The sequence below is a fragment of the Drosophila nasuta genome, chromosome 2R (assembly GCF_023558535.2).
Source record: "Drosophila nasuta strain 15112-1781.00 chromosome 2R, ASM2355853v1, whole genome shotgun sequence".
NCBI lineage: Eukaryota > Metazoa > Arthropoda > Insecta > Diptera > Drosophilidae > Drosophila > Drosophila nasuta.
In genome coordinates, this window is record NC_083456.1 from 29233365 (window position 1) to 29251619 (window position 18255).

The 18255-nt window shown below is 40.4% G+C and overlaps 3 protein-coding genes across 6 annotated transcripts; 1 reads left to right on the plus strand and 2 right to left on the minus strand.

Annotated features, from left to right (window-relative positions):
- Positions 1–3842: 3842 nt before the first annotated feature.
- LOC132787443 (mucin-2) lies at positions 3843–14722 on the plus strand. Of its 3 annotated transcripts, none has more exons than XM_060794481.1 (6): positions 3843–3911; positions 4402–4567; positions 7300–7508; positions 11791–12043; positions 12123–12383; positions 12478–14722. In XM_060794481.1, the coding sequence occupies exons 2-6, from the start codon at positions 4528–4530 to the stop codon at positions 14217–14219; spliced, it is 2505 nt and encodes an 834-aa protein (XP_060650464.1). In that variant the 5' UTR covers positions 3843–3911; positions 4402–4527; the 3' UTR covers positions 14220–14722. The 3 variants fall into 3 exon arrangements, with proteins under 3 accessions (XP_060650464.1, XP_060650466.1, XP_060650465.1); XM_060794483.1 differs by having other exon boundaries at positions 11827–12043; XM_060794482.1 differs by having other exon boundaries at positions 3857–3911; positions 4426–4567.
- On the minus strand, positions 8307–10066 carry LOC132787447 (uncharacterized). Its single transcript, XM_060794489.1, has 2 exons — positions 9943–10066; positions 8307–9878 (listed from the first exon to the last, which is right to left on the minus strand). The coding sequence occupies exons 1-2, from the start codon at positions 9943–9945 to the stop codon at positions 8583–8585; spliced, it is 1299 nt and encodes a 432-aa protein (XP_060650472.1). The 5' UTR covers positions 9946–10066; the 3' UTR covers positions 8307–8582.
- Positions 14723–14831: 109 nt separating the features above from the next.
- Positions 14832–18125, minus strand: LOC132787445 (ATP-binding cassette sub-family G member 5). 2 transcript variants are annotated; one of them, XM_060794486.1, is made up of 12 exons: positions 18049–18125; positions 17631–17794; positions 17430–17538; positions 17183–17373; positions 16751–16895; positions 16229–16694; positions 16055–16172; positions 15902–15995; positions 15705–15843; positions 15458–15649; positions 15203–15389; positions 14832–15141 (listed from the first exon to the last, which is right to left on the minus strand). In XM_060794486.1, the coding sequence occupies exons 2-12, from the start codon at positions 17688–17690 to the stop codon at positions 15028–15030; spliced, it is 1815 nt and encodes a 604-aa protein (XP_060650469.1). In that variant the 5' UTR covers positions 17691–17794; positions 18049–18125; the 3' UTR covers positions 14832–15027. The 2 variants fall into 2 exon arrangements, with proteins under 2 accessions (XP_060650469.1, XP_060650470.1); XM_060794487.1 differs by lacking the exon at positions 18049–18125 and having other exon boundaries at positions 17631–17806.
- Positions 18126–18255: the final 130 nt, after the last annotated feature.

The following is an 18255-nucleotide window of genomic DNA, read 5'->3' on the forward strand; positions in this document are numbered from 1 at the left end:
CGATGGCAATGCCTAGGCGGGGGTGAGCCTCTAATGCGCGTTTTATGCAAATTGTAAAGCCCTCATGCTCTACGACGACGGAGACGACACATCGCGTTGGTTTTTAGTGGCTGCTGTAACATGGCCGCAGTTTGTTTCCATTTCATGACAAACGATATCACAAACGAGTTCGTTGCCTAAGTCGTTCGTTTGGCAGAACATACATGCCAAAAAATATGCCGCATCATCGCAAATGCGTCAAATTAGCCAACTTACTGACCCAATCCTGGCTGAAGACTTTTTGACAGTGCGTCGAAGCTTGCGAAATGCGCGAGCTTCGACGTCGCATCATAAGCTGTAAATTGCACAGCTGCAACATCGACTGCTGCCACGTGCAACAGGCACAGGCGCAGACGCAGGCGCAGCGAATCACAGGCCGAGTGTGTCGACTATGTAATTTCTTATTATGAGTTTTTTTTTTTGTTGTTGCCAGTTGTAAGAGTTGCACTTTATCAACGTGAAATCTGCTTGGCAGACAAGCCAAAGCAAAAGTCTGCTGCTGCTGCTGCTGATGCTGATGCTGCTGCACAATTACTCAATGGGCCCCCGACAAGCAATTCCACAAAAATTGAAATGCCCAACTGCAGTCTCCCATAGCCGAAAGATTTTAATGCAGCAGCGACTCGTTAGCTGTGTGGCTGCTAACTTTGAATTGTCGCTTTTGTGGCATCACACACACACACACACACACACACACACACATAGAAAATGCCAGCAGACAGGCGATCGCTCGCTCAGCTCAACTCAGTTCAGCTTGTTCGCCTGCTTCGCTCATCTTCAGCTTTAATTGAAATTTACTTTTGCTGATGCAGTTGCCTTGTTGCCTGTTGTGGTGAATGTCTGCATGCATTTTCCATTCGGCTTTGGCTCCCACACATTGTGCAAATGCTTTCGGCACTTTTACTGCAGCCAGCACCTTATATAATCCCCCCCAAAAGATTAAATAATTTACGTGGCAAATCTCTTGCCCAGGTATTCTTAACAAGACCCTAAAATGTACTTTACTTTTAGGCGGCCTCCAACAACAACAGCAACAACAGCAAAAGCTATAACAACAATACACTCAAGTCGTGTCTTTGTCGTGCAGCGCATTTATCAATGTCAGGGAAGCGGAGGTTAAACTTCCAAACTTCCAAAAATAGACAAAATTGATGTGGATTTAATTGATGGCAGGCGCTAATTAGAATTCTGCTCGCTATCGAACACTGCACAACATAATTGGATTTCTTTGCGATTTCCTTCCAACCAAAAAAAACTTCCTTGTTATTGGCCTTTCCCACGAAGTTCGCCCGATCGCGTGAGTCATAGCATTTCTTTTTTTTTTTTTTCTTCTTATTTTTGTCTACGCTGCGATGCAATTCGATTCGCTTCGCTTCGGGGATGACACACAAAACGTTGGGCACCAACCATCAAATTGAACATTTATTATGTTTTTACACAAAGCTAGAGAGTGAGACTGAGAGAGAGACGCTTACACAACCCAACTGGCAGCTGACTGCAAAAATTAAAATTAAAGGAAGCTAAAAGCTTGTTTGTAGCTACAACTTCAGCCATATGGCAAATGAGTTTCCTTTCCTGCAAGTCACAAAGTCACAGCTAAAAGGAAGCCTTTAAATTGATGTGAACATCTATTTAAAAGCATTTTGAAGGTATACAAAAATAAATTCAAATCTTATGATACCAATTAAAAATCATATTGAAAGAACACATAAACTATATCTCTCTACTAATTGAAGTACCTTTAAAATATAATAAATGTTTTATTTGTAAATGAAAAATCTTGTAAGAAATCAAAATTAAGTATTATATAATAATAAAATTATTTTCAAGAAAGTTGCTTATGAAAGTCTCAAATAATAGAAACCTTCAATTTAAATGTTATGAGAATATTCGAAAATAATATCTCTTAACTATTAAATAATTCAAAAATATTAAATATTAAATCTCGTAATGGAAAATCATCCATAAATTAAACAATTCAACATTATTTTTAATGTTTTATTAATAATTGTAAAACCATTTTAATGACAAATAAAATCAAGAGTGAAAGGAATGATCAATGAATTTTGTTTTCAAAGCTCCAAAGTCACAGTTGAAAGAAAATCTAATTTTAATAGCCATATTACATATTTAAATTCATTTTGAAACTTGGAATTATAAAAAATAATTATCATTGTTATTTACTAAATATTTCACCTAAGAAAAGAAAATCTTTCCTAATAACTAAAGTTTCTTTTAAATGTTTTGAATGAAATTATCATTGAACTTTCATTACAAAGTCAGAAAGATAAAGTAAAAAAAACTATTTAATACATTTAAATTCACGTTAAATTTTGAAGTAAAAGAAATTTATCGACCTACTATGCAATTTGCTTAGATATAGAAAAACCTCTAATCGTAATTAATATTCTTCGCAAATATTTTGAATATATGTTTACCTTGTTAAATGAGAATTTAAATAAAGATTCAAAAAAATTATAGCCTTCAAAATATTTTAGTATTTTTTAACTAAATTATTTGGTATATTTTTAAGAATAATACCAAACTTTTTAACTTTTATTCAAACTGAGTAGAGAGTACACTCGTAGCTTTCTTACTTGTTTCAAATTGAAAGTGACAAAGTCATACTTAAAGAAAACCCAAAGTAATAGTCATGACTTGGAAATTAAATTGAAGCAAACATAAAGGAAGCTGGCAAGCTTGTAGCATGCTTGTTTGCAGCTGCATTTACAACCATCTGGCAAGCTGAGTTTCCTTTTGAAAGTCACAAAGTCGCAGGCTCGTCTTCAGTTTATAGCTAGTTGACATTTTTCTTAAGGCAGACAATTTTCCGGCAGCCGTTCAACCTCAACTTTGAAATGCCAAGCCAGCTGTTTGTTAGGGCTAGGGCACTTTGATGGACAGGGCATGGCACAGAAGTGGCAAGCCAGCGACGCCTTGACAAATCAAACAACAACAGACGTCTGGCTGCAAATGTAAAAATCTGGCAAATCCAAAACACCAAACCAAAAAAAAATAAAGCAACGCCCAAAAATATGTTTCGAGCTAAAAGCTGGCAGAGTTTTGCGGGCGTGCAAATTCCCACACTGCAGCAAAAATGCCGCGCATTCCCCACTCTATGCGATGCGATGCCACACTACTTACCCATATACGCGAACCGGATTGCCGCCGAGTTGAAGTTGCAAGTTGTCGTTGTAGTTGTAGCTTTGGTGGCAGCAGCAGCAGCATCTCGACTTTTGGCCCGTAGAGCAGCGAGGCTGGGTAAATGACAATGCCGCTGCGCCATGACTAACTATGACATAATACCTACTCAACGGAAGATGCAACCGACGCGATGCTAGTCGCAAGTCGCACACACACACACACACACACACATACACATATGTATTGTGTGTGTTGCATGGTAATTGCAGGCGACTTTGCGGTGGGAGTGCGGTTGGGAGCAGAGTTCGAGTTCGAGCCCTGCGGCGGCATCTCTCGGCTGACGTAAGTGACGACAAGCTGCAATTGCTGTCAAGACAATAATGTAACTACACACACCACACGGCGTATGCGTAATGTGCGTTAAGCATGCGACACATGCGCCCGTCCGTTTTTCAAATCAAACGAATGCCGCAGCAGCAGAAGCACAAAGTTGAAATAGAAGTCGCAGCAGCAGCAGCAGCAGAAACGAAGACAAGCTAACTCGATTCGTGTGCGATTCGCTGCCAACGACGACGTCGCAGCTGCTGCTGGCTGCTAGCTGCCTTCTTCTTTTGGGGTCCAAGTGGGTTTTCCTTTCGCTTTCAGAAATCATTTCGCTTCGACAACGTAAACGATAAAGTCGCAAATCGCGCATCACTGCGCCTCTCGTCTCAGGCTCGTCTCGTGCGGTTCGTAGTTGAACTTTTTTGTCTATATTCCCAAGACTCTCAGTTTGCTGTTGCTGTTGCTATTGCTGTTGCTGTTTGCTGTTGCCCAGTCAAGTGTGAGGCAGAGGCCAACATAAGTGGAGAAGCGAGATAAAGACAGCAAAGTGGCAAGCGAGTGACTGCCTCGTCTTCTCAACGTTTCGTTGCACATTCTAAATGGTTTTCCGCAGCAGTTTTCGCACCTTGCGAAACTAACATATTCGAAAATTCGTACGCATTTACAAACGACGACGACGACGACGTCGAAGAATTTTTCGTCGAATTTTCAACTCGAGTGCCGTCTTCCATGGCATGACAAACAGTTTTCTGAATCGAAAAATGCATCGCTCGATGATTTTGTGTTAAAACGAAAAAACAACCAAAAATCAACCAAAACCAAAAAACGAAAACCAACAAACAACTTGCGCGTTTTGTAATCATAATTTTTGGGTGTTGTTGTGTCTTGTTACAGTGCATTCCATGTGAATCTTTCTAGTGCTCTTTGGATAATCCCCTTTTCTTCGGATATTATAAATTACCTTAACTTTGGATACATCACACGCCTTGCGTTGGATTAAACACTTTACAAACCAGCGTCATGTCGTCGATTAATTATCAAATCTACGCCTTTCTGTTGGGTGAGTATGCCCCAAAAAGCAGGTAGCATATAAATTGCATTAAATTGAATAATTGTGGTGGGAAGAAAGTCCGTTGAAATCTTTATAAATTATTCATGATGAAATAATTTTTATGGGAGAATCACTGCATAACGGTTGTTGACATTTTAAACTAGTTCCGCAGCAATTCAAAAGCTATTTTTAATGCACATATTTTTTGGACATTTATCTACTTATCATAATTTAAGCATTGCAAATTCTGTTTGTAGAAAACAAGTTTATTTCCATTATTATTTTAATGGTTTGTTTTTGCCATACTGAATTTTTATTATTAGCGAAATTATTTCTTTAAAGAAGTTATGCTCTTTTAGAACTCTTCAATCTCCTACGTTTATTTCCATATTTGAATTTGGGTTAGCTGGAAAAGTTCATTCTTTTTTTCCTATTTCGGAATTGGTTAGTTGGAAAAGTTATGTCATTTTTCTATTTCTATGTTTTTAGACAGTGATCTTTACTTTACTTTCTGAATAAAATGTAGACAAATGGAATTTTGTTGTATACTTTTATTACTTCCTTTTTTCTCAATAAAATGTAGAAAAATATAAATTTCTTTTGATACATTTATTACTTTTAGTAAAAAATATGTGTAATGAAATATTTAATTTTTAAATTTAAATTTCTTTTGATACAAATTTCTTGCTACACATTTTTTAAAATGTAAATGCAATAAAATAGATAAATTTTATAGTTGAAGTAAATATCAAATTATACTCTATATTTTCATTAATTTTAAAAGTATGAAAGTCTAAACTTTTTAGACAGTGAATCACTTTTAAAAATATTGAATATGTTTTGTTCTGAATTAAAATTATTTTAATCTTATTAAAAATGCAGTTGAAAATGAATACTTATTAAATTTAATAAGGAAAAAACACTCCAGAACATTCTAAAGAATTCTTGAAATCACATGAAGTAGCGAAGTATTAAAAATTGCTTAATAAGGTGAAGAATTCGTCTTACAGGAAATTGCAATTCAGCTAAAAAAAAAAGCATAGTCATTTAATAGAAGTATTGCATGCAGGAAATTGAGAATCTCTTTAATTAGTATCAAAAAGAAATCATTGAGATTCTTAACCACACATTCAATATCAATTCATGAGCATAATTACAGATCAGAAATTCTTCTTCATTGATTCCATTTCCTTTTGATCATTAGATGAGAGGAACCTTTAGCTTCAATGGTAATGTCTTTTGTGTTGACCTTCCTTCTTAATATAATTAAGCTGATTCGATGGGAGCAGGCAGACACGTAATGTACTGAGAGCTGATCGTCAATAACTAATTCGCATGATCATTAGCTGAGTCTGAGGCGTTTTTAAGAAATTATGCAGTGTGTGGCTTCCAAGGTTGCAGACATTAACAGTAAACAGACAACAAGATGAGATATATCATGGGGCATGAGTACATGAATTTCGATAACTCACAGTGGCAGACGAAAATAATGAAATAAGTAACGAATTTGTAACGAATTGCGGCAAAAGGTTGCAGACAATTATATTCAACTGATATTGGGTCATCCAGATGATAATTATATGCGCGCGGTTTATCTTATTGTGATCATTAAAAGACAACGACGGAGACGACGCGACTCCGCCTTACGGAAGCAGGGCAAAGAAATTTGAAATTGAACAATCCGTTTGTTTTTTTTGTTTTTGGGAATAACAAAAGAGGAAAACAAACGTCTGACCCAGCAATCAAGCTGGGCATCGCCAGCCATCATCATCATCTGCCCAGTCATAGTTCACAAGGCAAACAAAAGACGCGCAATTGAAGAGGGGGAAAAAAAACGAGTCGGAATTGAAAATAAAATTCATTTGAATTAAATGCGAATCTTTAAATGCAACAAGACGAGACAAGAGACGAGTCGAAGTCGGCTCTTTCTTCTTAGCCAGCTTTTCTCTGTCTGCCTTTTATTCGCCACGATGATGAATGAGGCTTTGCTCGATTGCATAATTCCAGGCAAAGACAAACAGACAAACAGACAGACAGTTTTGAATGCAATTTGTGACGAGACGAAAGGGACAGAGGGCGATTAGCATTGGTTCTGCAACTGCAATTGCATTAATTGCAGCAAGCGCATCTTCCGCTAGCATTTTGTAAGAACAGTAGCCGCAAAAAAAGCAACAGCCACAACACACCACTGCAATAGTTGGCAACGTCATGGTAATTAGCTGTTTTGGGCCATTAAAAAGCCACGATGTACGATGTATGATAGACAGACAACATTGGTAATCCATAACTTGTGATTGACATGGCATTTTAATTGTTCGGCCCTCATATGAGAAACATATTCGTGTTCGCTTTTTTTTTTGGGCAATTGACACAAGTGCACAAAAGTATCACTGTGGGAACTTTTGGGAGGGGAGGGCAGCTGAAAATTTTAATGATGTCTTTTATTTCGTGGTATCAAAAAAGCAATTAACGGAGATAAATAAACCCAAACACACACACGACAGAACTTGATGTGAAGCAGCCTTGAGTAGCTTTACAAGCTGGAGCTAGAGTACGGAGTACATAAATCATGAGCTCGTCTCTCCGACTCCGACTCCGCAAGCGAAAGTGTTGTGTGCCACAATAAAAAGCTGAAGGTCAAACCAAAGACTCTAGACAACGCGACTCCAGCTCCACACTTGAGTTAACATTTGAAGATTAACAACGCGCACGATTTGCTTCGTTTTTTTTCTCTGTTACAGCAACGACGCTGCTCTGGCTTGGCGCTGCCCAAGCGCAGCTGCTTGACGAGGATGAGGATGTCTTTGGCAGGCCATATCCCACGTACAGTCTGCAGAATATGCCAAAGACGCAGTTCACGTGCCGTGACAAGATACTTGGCGGTTATTATGCCGATCCCGAGACTCAGTGTCAGATGTTCCACGTCTGCGTCAAGCTGCCCGGAATTGGGGTAAGTGCTTGGAATTATCAACTAGCTACACACACACACACATGCACAACAACAACAACAACATCAAAAGGCAACAGCAATCACAAAAGTACAAAAAAATGTGCCCTTGTTGGAGTATACAAAAATAAGTGTAACTTTTAGCTAATTTTTTCTTGAAGCATCAACTAAAAAAAGAAAATAGAAATGTCGGAGCGAGCAAGAAAAGAGAAAGAATGTGCTGTTGAAAACATAAGTGCAAACTTGCCATCTTAAACGTACATACAAAAAGAAAGACTTAGGCAACGAACTTGTGGAATTTGCTGCAATGCACAAAAAGAAAAAAATGCACGAGAAGAGTGAAATGACATGAGAGAGGGTTGAAGAGAACGCAAGACCAACTTTATCATAACAAATTTACATCATTTAGCCATGAAATTCATAAAGTAAAACGAAAGACTTAGGCAACGAACTTGCTAAGACAACGTGTTATAAAAAAAAGAAGTCATAGAACAAAAGATCATAGTGTGTATTGCAGTTAACGTTACTGGAACTATATCATCTAAAATGTACATCATTTCGCCTTGAAATGCAGCCTGTAAAACGAAAGACTTAGGCAACGAACTTGCATGAGTTTGAGCAATGAACTGCAACAATAGAACAAAAAAATTCGAGAAGCGTGAAAGATCTAGAGATTTTAGAAAATGTACATAATTTTGTTTTGAAAAGGTGCTAGCTAAACGAAAGACTTAGGCAACGAACTTAAAAGATTTTTGGAAAAATAAATGAAAATTATTTGAGAAGAGTGAAAGAGCTGGATAGTTTTGTAACATAAGTGCAAACTTTATCATACTATATAAAATTTACATCATTTTACCTTGAAATGCTGTCAGCAAAACGAAAGACTTAGGCAACGAACTTGCCGTGTGTGCAACGCGCTGTAATCTTTCGCGCTGTCAGCTTGCAAATGGCAAAGTTGCAGACGGCAAATGTGTACATGAGACATCGTGACGCGAAAGAGAGAGAGAGAGGGAGGGAAAGAGACAGAGACAGAGAGAGAGATAGCACTGCCTGTTTGCCCTTTAAGTGCTTAATTGCCTAACGCTCGCATCTCTCATCCAGCTGCAGCGTTGTCTCCGGCAGAAGCGAGCTATGCAACTCATTGCATATCGTGTCAAACATCTGGGACAACTGCTCATCCCGCTGCTGTTCCTGCAGCCGCAGCGTGTGGCTCTGTTGCTGCCACAACCGTTTAAACATTTCCGCATAAAAAGCGAGATTACGCTGGAAGAGCTCACGCTGTTCTTGCACCGTGTCATTGGCTTTGGCCAGCAGCTCATGCAGTCTACTTATAGTTTTGTTCTTCTGCTCCAGCTGTTGCATGTGCTGCTCCATGTTGCTGGCTAGCTTGGCCATCATGTCCTGCAACTCCAGCATGCTGTCGATGTTGTCTTTGGCGGCCAATTTGATCTGCTGCATTTCTGCAAATGCCGCCGGCTGCTGCTCAGCGTGTTGTTCACACTCCTCTTGTTTAATTTGGCATTTTCTCACCTCGAATTTAAGGTCGCTGCTCGTCTGCAGTTCATGCAGCTGCAACTGTTGCCCATCGCAGCTCCAGAACTCCAGACCTTTGAGTTGTTCAGTTAAAATTTTATACAGTCGAAACTGTCGCTTGTAAAGTGCATGCCACAATTTGTTGGAAAGTGGAAGTTTGGCTAAAGACTTTTGTGGTTTTTCTGGCAGTATTGTGTAGTTGATAATTACGCAGTACTTGCCTTGACCCAGCAGCTCCTTGAGCAGCGCTTCTAATTTTATGTTGTAATAACGCAAATGCGTCTTTTCACTTTGCGCCAAGGCAACAATGTGCTTCATTAGCGAACCAATTGGAGTGGCAAGCTCTACAAGATTACTTTTCTGCAGATGCAATAGTTGCAATTTTCCATTAAGGTTTAACGTTTGTTCCAGCTTCGTTTGTCGCACGCAGATGGTGAAGAGTAAACAGGAATTGCAGCTCAATTGATTCACCACTCTGCGCATATACAAATAAGCAGCAGCTGCCGATGCCACAAAGTGTTCAGAGGTTGATTTGCTGCTTTCAACATTCAGACGTTTACACTCGCCATCGATCAGCGCATGCTTGATGCCAATGTTCAGCTCTCTTCTTGCTTCCAAGGCATAAACGCGACTGAAGAGTGCATTGAGTAGACGTCCCAGCAAATCCTGCGCATCACATTGATTATCCTTAGTATTAAAATCAGGCCAATCACAGTAGTTAAATACGCTGCTAGTGCTGCCCTTGAAGACATCGTCCAAAACACTCGAGATGGCCTCTTCGCGCAGCTGCGATTGCTGCTGATTGAGCTCGGTCAGTTGGCGAAACAAATACACTTTGGCCTATGAATAGGAAATGGCATTGAAAGTTGTCTCACACACTCACGAAATTTGGAGCTCGTCTTACCATTTAGCATGCAATAAATAAATCGTCAGCCGAATTGGTAAAAACGAGTTCAATTCAAATATGTTTGTTGTACATTAAACGTTAGATTTGGTTGCTTTTTTATTTGTATCTGTTTATTCAATTAGCCTGCTGAGAGAACGAGAACAAATATCGAGAACGTTCACTTCAATTAACCAAGACACAAGACTTGGCTTCGGTTTTTTTTTACAATCGTTCTCATTGCCTACCTCAACATCAACAACAACTTTGGCATCATCTCACCTGGCTGGCTACCCGGCACTGCAGTTGTTCCGCTTTTCGTATTCGCATCGATTACTCGCCGCAAAATGTCAAGTGCCAACGCGAAATGCCAAAGTTGCATTCGGCCTTTGGCTTGTTAGGAAAAACAAAAAACAAAAACACAAAGTCTAAAGTCGCAAGCATCTAAAGTCAAAGCCTTGCGCCGAGGCTATTGTAATTTTTGTCACGATATTTGGCAGCGACATCTCTTCTGTGTGTGAGACTGCGATCGGCAACAGAATCACAAGCATATAGCAAAGTATTTTGTGGCGAGATCTTAGATGTATGAGTAATTAAATGCCAGTCAAAGTTGAGTTAAAAGCGCTGCGCATATTTGCGATAAATAATATATATTTTTTTTAGAACAATGAACTTTCTTCAGCAACTTAATTGAATGCTAAACTTTATGAGCGGATTTAAAAATTAATTTAATTAAGCAGCATTTTAGTAAACTGCTTGAGAAGACGGATCTAAGCATTCGACGCTGAATTTATTTACTCTCATTAGTTGTTTCTATTCAAGTTTATTAAAGCAGTCATCTCTACTTTTATTTAAGTAGATTAAATTTATAATGCAGTCTCCTCAAAATCAATTCTTATTAATCAAATTAGACTCATGTAATCCTCTCCTTATTTAATACAAGTTTTGGCATGCGTTTAAATTTAAATTTAGATCAAAGTTTCTTAGAGTGTGGCTTGCAAAATAGGTATTAATAAAACACAAATTCAATCTCGTGTCAGCCTAAGCGCTCAACCAGCAGCTTAGTGCCGTAAATTTAATCGGAGATTAACGCCGCATGAAATAAATGACTATCCAAAAAGACAGTTAACTTAAAACTGACCTTGCGCCTGCTCTTCATTCATCAATTTTTATGTATTTCGTTTTCGAACTACACATTAACATAAAATTAATTGACAGAAAACCCTAAAAAGAGTGTAATAATTTAATTTGGTAAATCAATTTATTATAATGAATTCATCGAATCATGTGAAGATTTATTTCATTGATCAATAGCCTAAAAAAATAGTTGTATTATTTAGTTGTAGAAATAGTAGTAAATCATCTTAACCCATCTCATTTAACGACTGTCATTTCTTAATCAAATTTTCATCACCTCATTAACAATTTACAGTATTAACAACTAGTTGAAAATAAAATTGAGTATAAGCATTTACTTGGATATACAACTTATTTATTTATAGCTTATTTCATTTCTAATAAATAATTTAATAAAAGATTAAAATCATTTTCTTGAATATACAACTTATTTATTATTAGCACATTTCATTTATAATTTTATAATTTGTATATATTGTTAGCTTCATTTTTAAACACTTTTTTGATTGCTGTTTGCCTTTTGATTTGATTTATTAACCTTAAGCACGCTTGTATTCCAAAACTAATTGTGACATAAAATTTTGAAATTGAATTTTGCATGTTGATCTGGTCTGATCTTACCACATACTACCTACCACATACCATATATGATGCTTATGATGTTTAATGCTGATTTTGATGATGCCGCTTTATGCAATTTGCAAATATGTTACATATTGTGTGCACACACAGCTCTCACATCGAAGAGTTCATTCGTTTGTCCAACAGGTGCAGGACTATCGCTTCCTCTGTCCCAACAGCACGGCCTTCGATCAGGAGCTGCAGATCTGTGCCAATTGGGCCGATGTCGACTGTGACAAGGCCACCTCGTATTATGACAACAATCATCTCAACGATCTCTATCGCGATGGCGACGGCAGCAGCGGCAGCAGTAAAAATGCCAACGAAGAGGAGGCCACATTCCATTTACAGCGGGCCGAAAGTGGTTAGAAATAAATAATGATCCAATTATGTGTTATTTATATAGTTTTTATTTTATTTTTTTGTTCGGGTTTTGATTACAGCTGATGTGCGTCGCAGCAAGGAGCATCAAAAGTCGCGCCCCAGACACAATAATTATGGTTCAAGTGGAGCGAGTTCGGCAAGCAATTTGAATGCTGCGGACAATACGCAGACATCTAAGAGACCCATCACCAGCTATTATACGCCCACCACAAGCAGCACCACAACAACAACAACAACAACTACAGAGCGCAGCTACTACAACAACAACCACAACAATTACAACTTCAACAACAACAACAACAACAACGATGACTCGAAGCGTAAGAAGACAATGGCAACTTTAAAATTTATTACACAAATTAATCACGCGCTTGTCGCGATTTCCCTTCTCTCGCTCTCTTTGTATTCCCATAGAAGACATCGATGATATCTTCAAGGGTTCCCACAGCTCGCATTTCTTTGCCAATCGCCATGGCGGTCGCGAATTCGATGAGGAACCAGCTTCAGCTTCGGCTCCACGTTCCCGTCCAAATGACTTTAACGATTACAATCGCAAGACTACCGAATCGGCAAGTAAAACGCGTGCCACGCCCACACGCAGACAGACAACGCCATCGACCACAACCACAGCATTCACAACAACCACAACAACAGCGGCTCCAGCAATCAAAAAGATCACTTTACATGCCTCATTCAATGCCGATTTCCAGGACTTCGCTCAGGCGCATAACTATAAATCGACCACGCCCAGTACACAGCCGCCCACAGCGGCCACAACTCCCAGACAGTTGGGCTCTGGCATCACGAGTCGCTTTAGCTTTGGACTAAACGATTATCAGACTCAGGAGCGCATACAACCGACGACTTATAATCCCAACTATCGCTTCAAGAGCACCGAGTCGGTGGCAAGTTCCACCAAATTGACGGGCAAGAATGCGCAGGACTTCGACAAGGAGACTACAAGGCAACGCCAGAAGCCCACTGTGGCGGCACGCAAACAAAAGTTGGCGCCTCAGGAGTCCAACTTCATCAATCACAACGAATTTGCCGAGGTAGCCAAGCCACAACCTTTCCAGGCGGTGCCCAAGAAGGTGAATCAACTGGAGCCGCAGTATCAGCGACCTAGAACTCAACCACAGCAATCCTTAGGACGCGTGGGCAACCAAGAGCCAGCGCCTTTCAAGGCCGCATCCTCTGCTCCCGCCAAACCACGCAGCTTTGGCAGTCGTGGCAGCATCACCTACAAGGCCACAACACAGAAATATGCGGACGATGAATTCTACTATCCAACCACAACGAGCACGCAGAATCCCAGCAACAACAACAATAATAAGAAGCAATCCACGGCTTCTGTTAGAGATGCTTTCACGCCAACAACTTTCAGACCCACAACCTACAAGAAACCCTACGAACAGAGTTTCTATCAAACGCAGCAAACGCTGCGACCCAGTCAAAGTCCAGTGAAGAAAGCCACTTCCGTAACTGCTGCTCTGCCCACCACAGCCAATCCCTACTACAATGTGGATGAGGATGATGGTCAGTACCATCCGGAACTGTACGAGAATGACTTTCCACGCAATCGCTTCAAGTTCTTGCGCAATCGCAGCTCAAGCGCCACAAGCAGCACAACAACTACGACAACAAGTGCGCCTTACTCGAGTCGACAACCACATGGCTTCAGTCACAACAACTTTCAGCAGGCGCACAGTCATCTGAAGAGTCAACAGCAATCGTCACAGCAAAAGGAACGCGAAGCCGATGTGAGTGATGAGGATGAGGAACTCTTTAAGACGGCACAATCGTTGAACTTTGGCGCTGCCAGCATCAATAAACTGCGTGCGGATATCTACAAGGCGGAGAAGACATCGCAGGCGTACAACTCGCAGTACAGTCCACAGGCAGCGCCATCTAGTCCGACGACGACCAGCAGGCCAACAACTTACGGCGGCAGCAGCAGCAGCAGCATTTCGACCAGCACATCGCGTCGTCCGACAACCACAACCACAACAACAGCCAGAACAACCACAACTAGCAAAAACACCACTGTGGCGCTCAAGAAGTCAGCCAAGAGCAAAAAGGAGGAGAAGAAGAGCAAGCGACCGCCGCATGCCGATGAGGATACCAGCTACGATTATGCCTACTATGACACGGACTAAACTAAACAGAAAGTCCTTGCTTCCCTAGCCCAGCCCTCGAACTTACTTTACTTACTTTTCCTGCCGCAATCATGCCTTCTTTCCGCCGCCAACTACTCGTTTATAGGTGCCACAGTATTTGATAACAGTTTCCCTATCCTACCCGTCCATTTAGCTTTTTTTTCCATTCAGCCAATTTAATTTGCTCGCATTATTCACCCAGCAGTTTGTATCGAATACCCATTTAACACTCGCGTTTAATATTCATGCAAAATCAGTTGCGCTCTATATGAATTTCCATGCGTGTATCTAGTTATTTAAATAAAAAAAAACAACATATTTTTAGTCGTTAGACAATTGTTAAACTAAAATGAAACAAAACAAAACACACACTAAAAATCCAATTCGTTGTGCAGCTGGCAAAATTTAAAAAATCAATTCTTTTGAAGTATTTTGTATTTTTTGTAATGGTAAACAAGTATATGCATTACGAAATTTCTATTAATTTTAAGTTTTCTTGTAAATAAAACGATAAATAATACACAATCGGAGTTTTAATGCAAGCATGATAACTTTTCAAGTGCGCGCCATCTTGTTGCTGTGTCGAGTTATCGAGCTCGCATAGTTATCGATTGCCTGGCTTCAAAGCGTAGATCAACTTATATCAACATACTGTGCAGCCCTGTGCTTATACTCAAATGCAGTATTTTTTCTTGGTATTTATTGTTAGTGCTTTTTAAATAGATCTTAAATAGAGGTGGAGTAACAGCGATAGTGCCGTCGCCACCTTAAATGTTAAGTTAAAGTTAATGTTAATGGAAGTGGCGCCTCAGTCTTTAAATTTCTGACGCACACAGCGTGGCATTGGGAACAAATAGAGCAACATATTGAAGGCGGCCAGGCCCACAGCAAAGGCGCACGATGCAGCCACATCAATTGTTTCCTGCAAGCACAAAAAACGGAAATTAGAAGCTCGCCACAATTGGTTTACAAACCGAACTTACATCTGGATCGGGAAGTCCCAAGCGTTCGTGCATGAAGTCCGCCACCTTGGGGCAAACGACAGAGGCGGTGGATGTGCAATTTGGTTTGCGCGACTGGAAAGCAATGCTGTGCAGTAGCGAGGAGGCGTAACGCGTATGCGTACCCTTAGTGTTGTCCTGCAACCAGGGTTGCAGTCCCTTGAATGAGCTGTAAAGGGAAGAGGAGTGAGAATGTTGACTGTAATCTTAACTTAACAGCTGCTGTTGGATATTTACCGCACTGTGCCGCTGGCCAAAGCAATGCTTATGACCAAAACATAGGTCACGGCAATGGCGGCATTGAAGGGCACCTTGACCACCAGCAGGAAGGCAATGGACAGCTGCTCGGCCAGCACAAAACTAGACCAAAGCGCCACCAGCAAGTAAGCAAAGATGGTGGCGCTGTTGAACTTGCTGTCTAGCAGTAAACTGTAAGATGGAAATAATAATAAATATATGTTTATAGGAATAATGTTAACCTTACGGATAGACGACGCAGCTGGCGAGCGCCGCAGACACTATAGAGAACGGTATGGAGACGGCATTGTAAGCCACGAGCAGCGTAGTGCCCGAATAGAGACCCTCTGGAGTGTCCTGTGAGAATTTCTTGCGCCAAATGGGAACTATGATAAGAAAAGCTATAAAATCAAATGAAAGATATAGAGTGAGCAGAGAACTTACATAGTGATATGGTGGTTAAGATGCCACAACCATAGGACAGTCCCAGTATATTCAATATCAGGCCATTCTTAGTGAAGAAACCGCTGGGAGTATCCTAAATGGAAAACATATATAATTACATTATGTAGTTGAAAGAATCAATTAAATACTTACGCCCACATTGGTGTAAAAGGCCCACATCAAGCTCATAGCTAAAGGTAATAGCAACATACGCAGGAAAAGCGTCTTCATGCCCACCACGCCACAGGAGAATGTGGAAGCTAACAGTTTGCTAAGAAGTAAAACCATATTAAAATAAATTTAATTAATTGCTAACAATTGACTTACAGATAGAGCATGGACCAGACTTTGAGCTCGCCTGGTTTGCCATAGGCAAGTGGAACTTTGCCAGATCCCATGTTGTTCAGCGGCGCATCCGAGATTGGAGTTTCCCTAGAGAAACGCTCCACAAGCGCCTCAATCTGTTGACTCGACTCCAAGAAACGATCACGACTGCGACGATCCACAGTGGACAAACATAGATAATACATGAGTGGATTCTCCAGTTGCGGGCAAGGAAAACCAATAGCATGGAAGTACTCCAACATGGCGCGAGTGCCACCAGAATAAACCACACCGCCTAAGCACAGAAACAAGGCACGATCCAAGAATGGAAACACATCGGAGCGTGGCTTCTCCAATGAAAGGAGAATGCCACAGCCTGTCTTCTTGGCTGTGTTCGACAAAATAGAGATGAGTAAGTAGGCACTGAGTGGATCCAGTCCCTGTGTGGGTTCATCCAGCAACAACATGACTAAAAGAATAAAGTATTAAAGTGGAATGGTAATGGATTTGACTTCTCCAACTTACCTGGATCTCTGACCAGCTGTATGCCGATGGCCAAGCGCCTTGCTTCGCTGATGTTCAGATACTCCACGCGCTTGTGGGCCACTTGAGACAGAGCCAAATCAGCCAGCACTTGACGTACCTTGGAGCTCTTCAAGTAGCCACCCAACTGCAAACAGAAATTTAAAATAATCAGATATGAAAATTACAGTGATTTTTAGGGAATACATAATAATAGCGAATTTCTTATGCTTACAAAATTTCAGTATACAAAAGTTTTGTTCGCAGAACATTAATATTAACATTAAAATGTTATGCTAAAACTGTTCAGTTAACACAAGCATTGAATGCTAAATAACAGAGATGTTAATTTTAACATCTGCAACTTGCGCATACTAAAATGTTTCTTCAATAACCGTTAGAACTCATTCAATAATTTTAATAATATCAACTTACAATGGTGGGCGTGTAGTGCAAGGTTTGAGCCACCGTTAGACCGGGCACAAAGGTGCAGGATTGTGTTACATAGCCACAGCGCTGCTGGAACAGCGCCTTGCTCAGTGGCGAGCCATTGAGCAGCACCTGACCACGGGTAGCGCCATCAGCACGTCGCGCAATCACGTCTAGCAAAGCTCGTTTTCCACTTCCTGCAAAGCAAATGACATTAAAAGTTGCTGGCGAGGATCAGTCTAAAGCAACTCACCCTTGGAGCCAAGTATAGCCATCACTTCGCCGCTGTGCACGGTGAGATTGACGCCTTTGAGCACCAGCGCTGAATTGCCGGCTCCATTGAAGCACCCACCACCGTCCACCTGTTAAAAAACAAAAACAAAAGACTTCAATTGCAACCACCAAAAAAAGAGAGAGAGGGAGAGAAGAGAGCGGGAGATTCCAATGCACTTGCCTCGGTGGTATGGAATATGTTGTGCGCTTCCAGTACGTAATCGCTGCCAATCATTTTCATAGCCAAGAACACGCTACAACAACAGCTTTTGTTTGTTGTTCTTTTGCTTTGCGCTTCACACGCTGTACGCCGTTGAAGAGCGGCTCAAAGAACACGATACGAAGCTGGAAATAAACAATGCAAACAGCAGTGGAATGAGAGAGTGAAAGAGCGAGAGAGAGAGATCAGGCAAATGAGAGAGCATAGCATGGAAAAGGCAGTTAGAGAAAGAGCAAAGCAGAAAAAGAGAAAGAATATGATAAATAAATGTAGAAATTGTATTTCAATTACAAGTGTTAAATACATTTAAAAATATTAAATAATTTTTGTATTAATATTAATTGGAATTTAATTTATAAAAACTCAAAAGACAACTTACCAAAAAAATAAATGTGGTTAGCAGCTGTGCGTCAACACGTCCAAACCAACTGAGCGCAGAGTTCCAACTGAAGCAACAGCAGCTTGTTGATCGCTACAAAACTCTAAACGATTCCCAATTGGAAGTGAACTGGAAACTGAGTGCGACTCTCGCTCTCTCTTGCTTCCAACTGAAGCAACATTCCAACGGCAACGAGCGACTGGGCTA

What these genes read in the sequence shown, in the direction of transcription:
- LOC132787445 (XM_060794486.1), bottom strand. Translation starts at nt 17,690, where the DNA reads ATGAAAATGATTGGCAGCGATTACGTACTGGAAGCGCACAACATATTC. An exon ending in ACATATTCCATACCACCGAG is followed by an intron (nt 17,539 to 17,630) that starts GCAAGTGCATTG and finishes GTTTTTTAACAG; the next exon opens with GTGGACGGTGGTGGGTGCTT. An exon ending in GCCAGCTGCGTCGTCTATCC is followed by an intron (nt 15,650 to 15,704) that starts GTAAGGTTAACA and finishes TCCATCTTACAG; the next exon opens with TTTACTGCTAGACAGCAAGT.
- LOC132787443 (XM_060794481.1), top strand. Translation starts at nt 4,528, where the DNA reads ATGTCGTCGATTAATTATCAAATCTACGCCTTTCTGTTGG. An exon ending in AATCTACGCCTTTCTGTTGG is followed by an intron (nt 4,568 to 7,299) that starts GTGAGTATGCCC and finishes TCTCTGTTACAG; the next exon opens with CAACGACGCTGCTCTGGCTT. An exon ending in TCAAGCTGCCCGGAATTGGG is followed by an intron (nt 7,509 to 11,790) that starts GTAAGTGCTTGG and finishes GTGCACACACAG; the next exon opens with CTCTCACATCGAAGAGTTCA.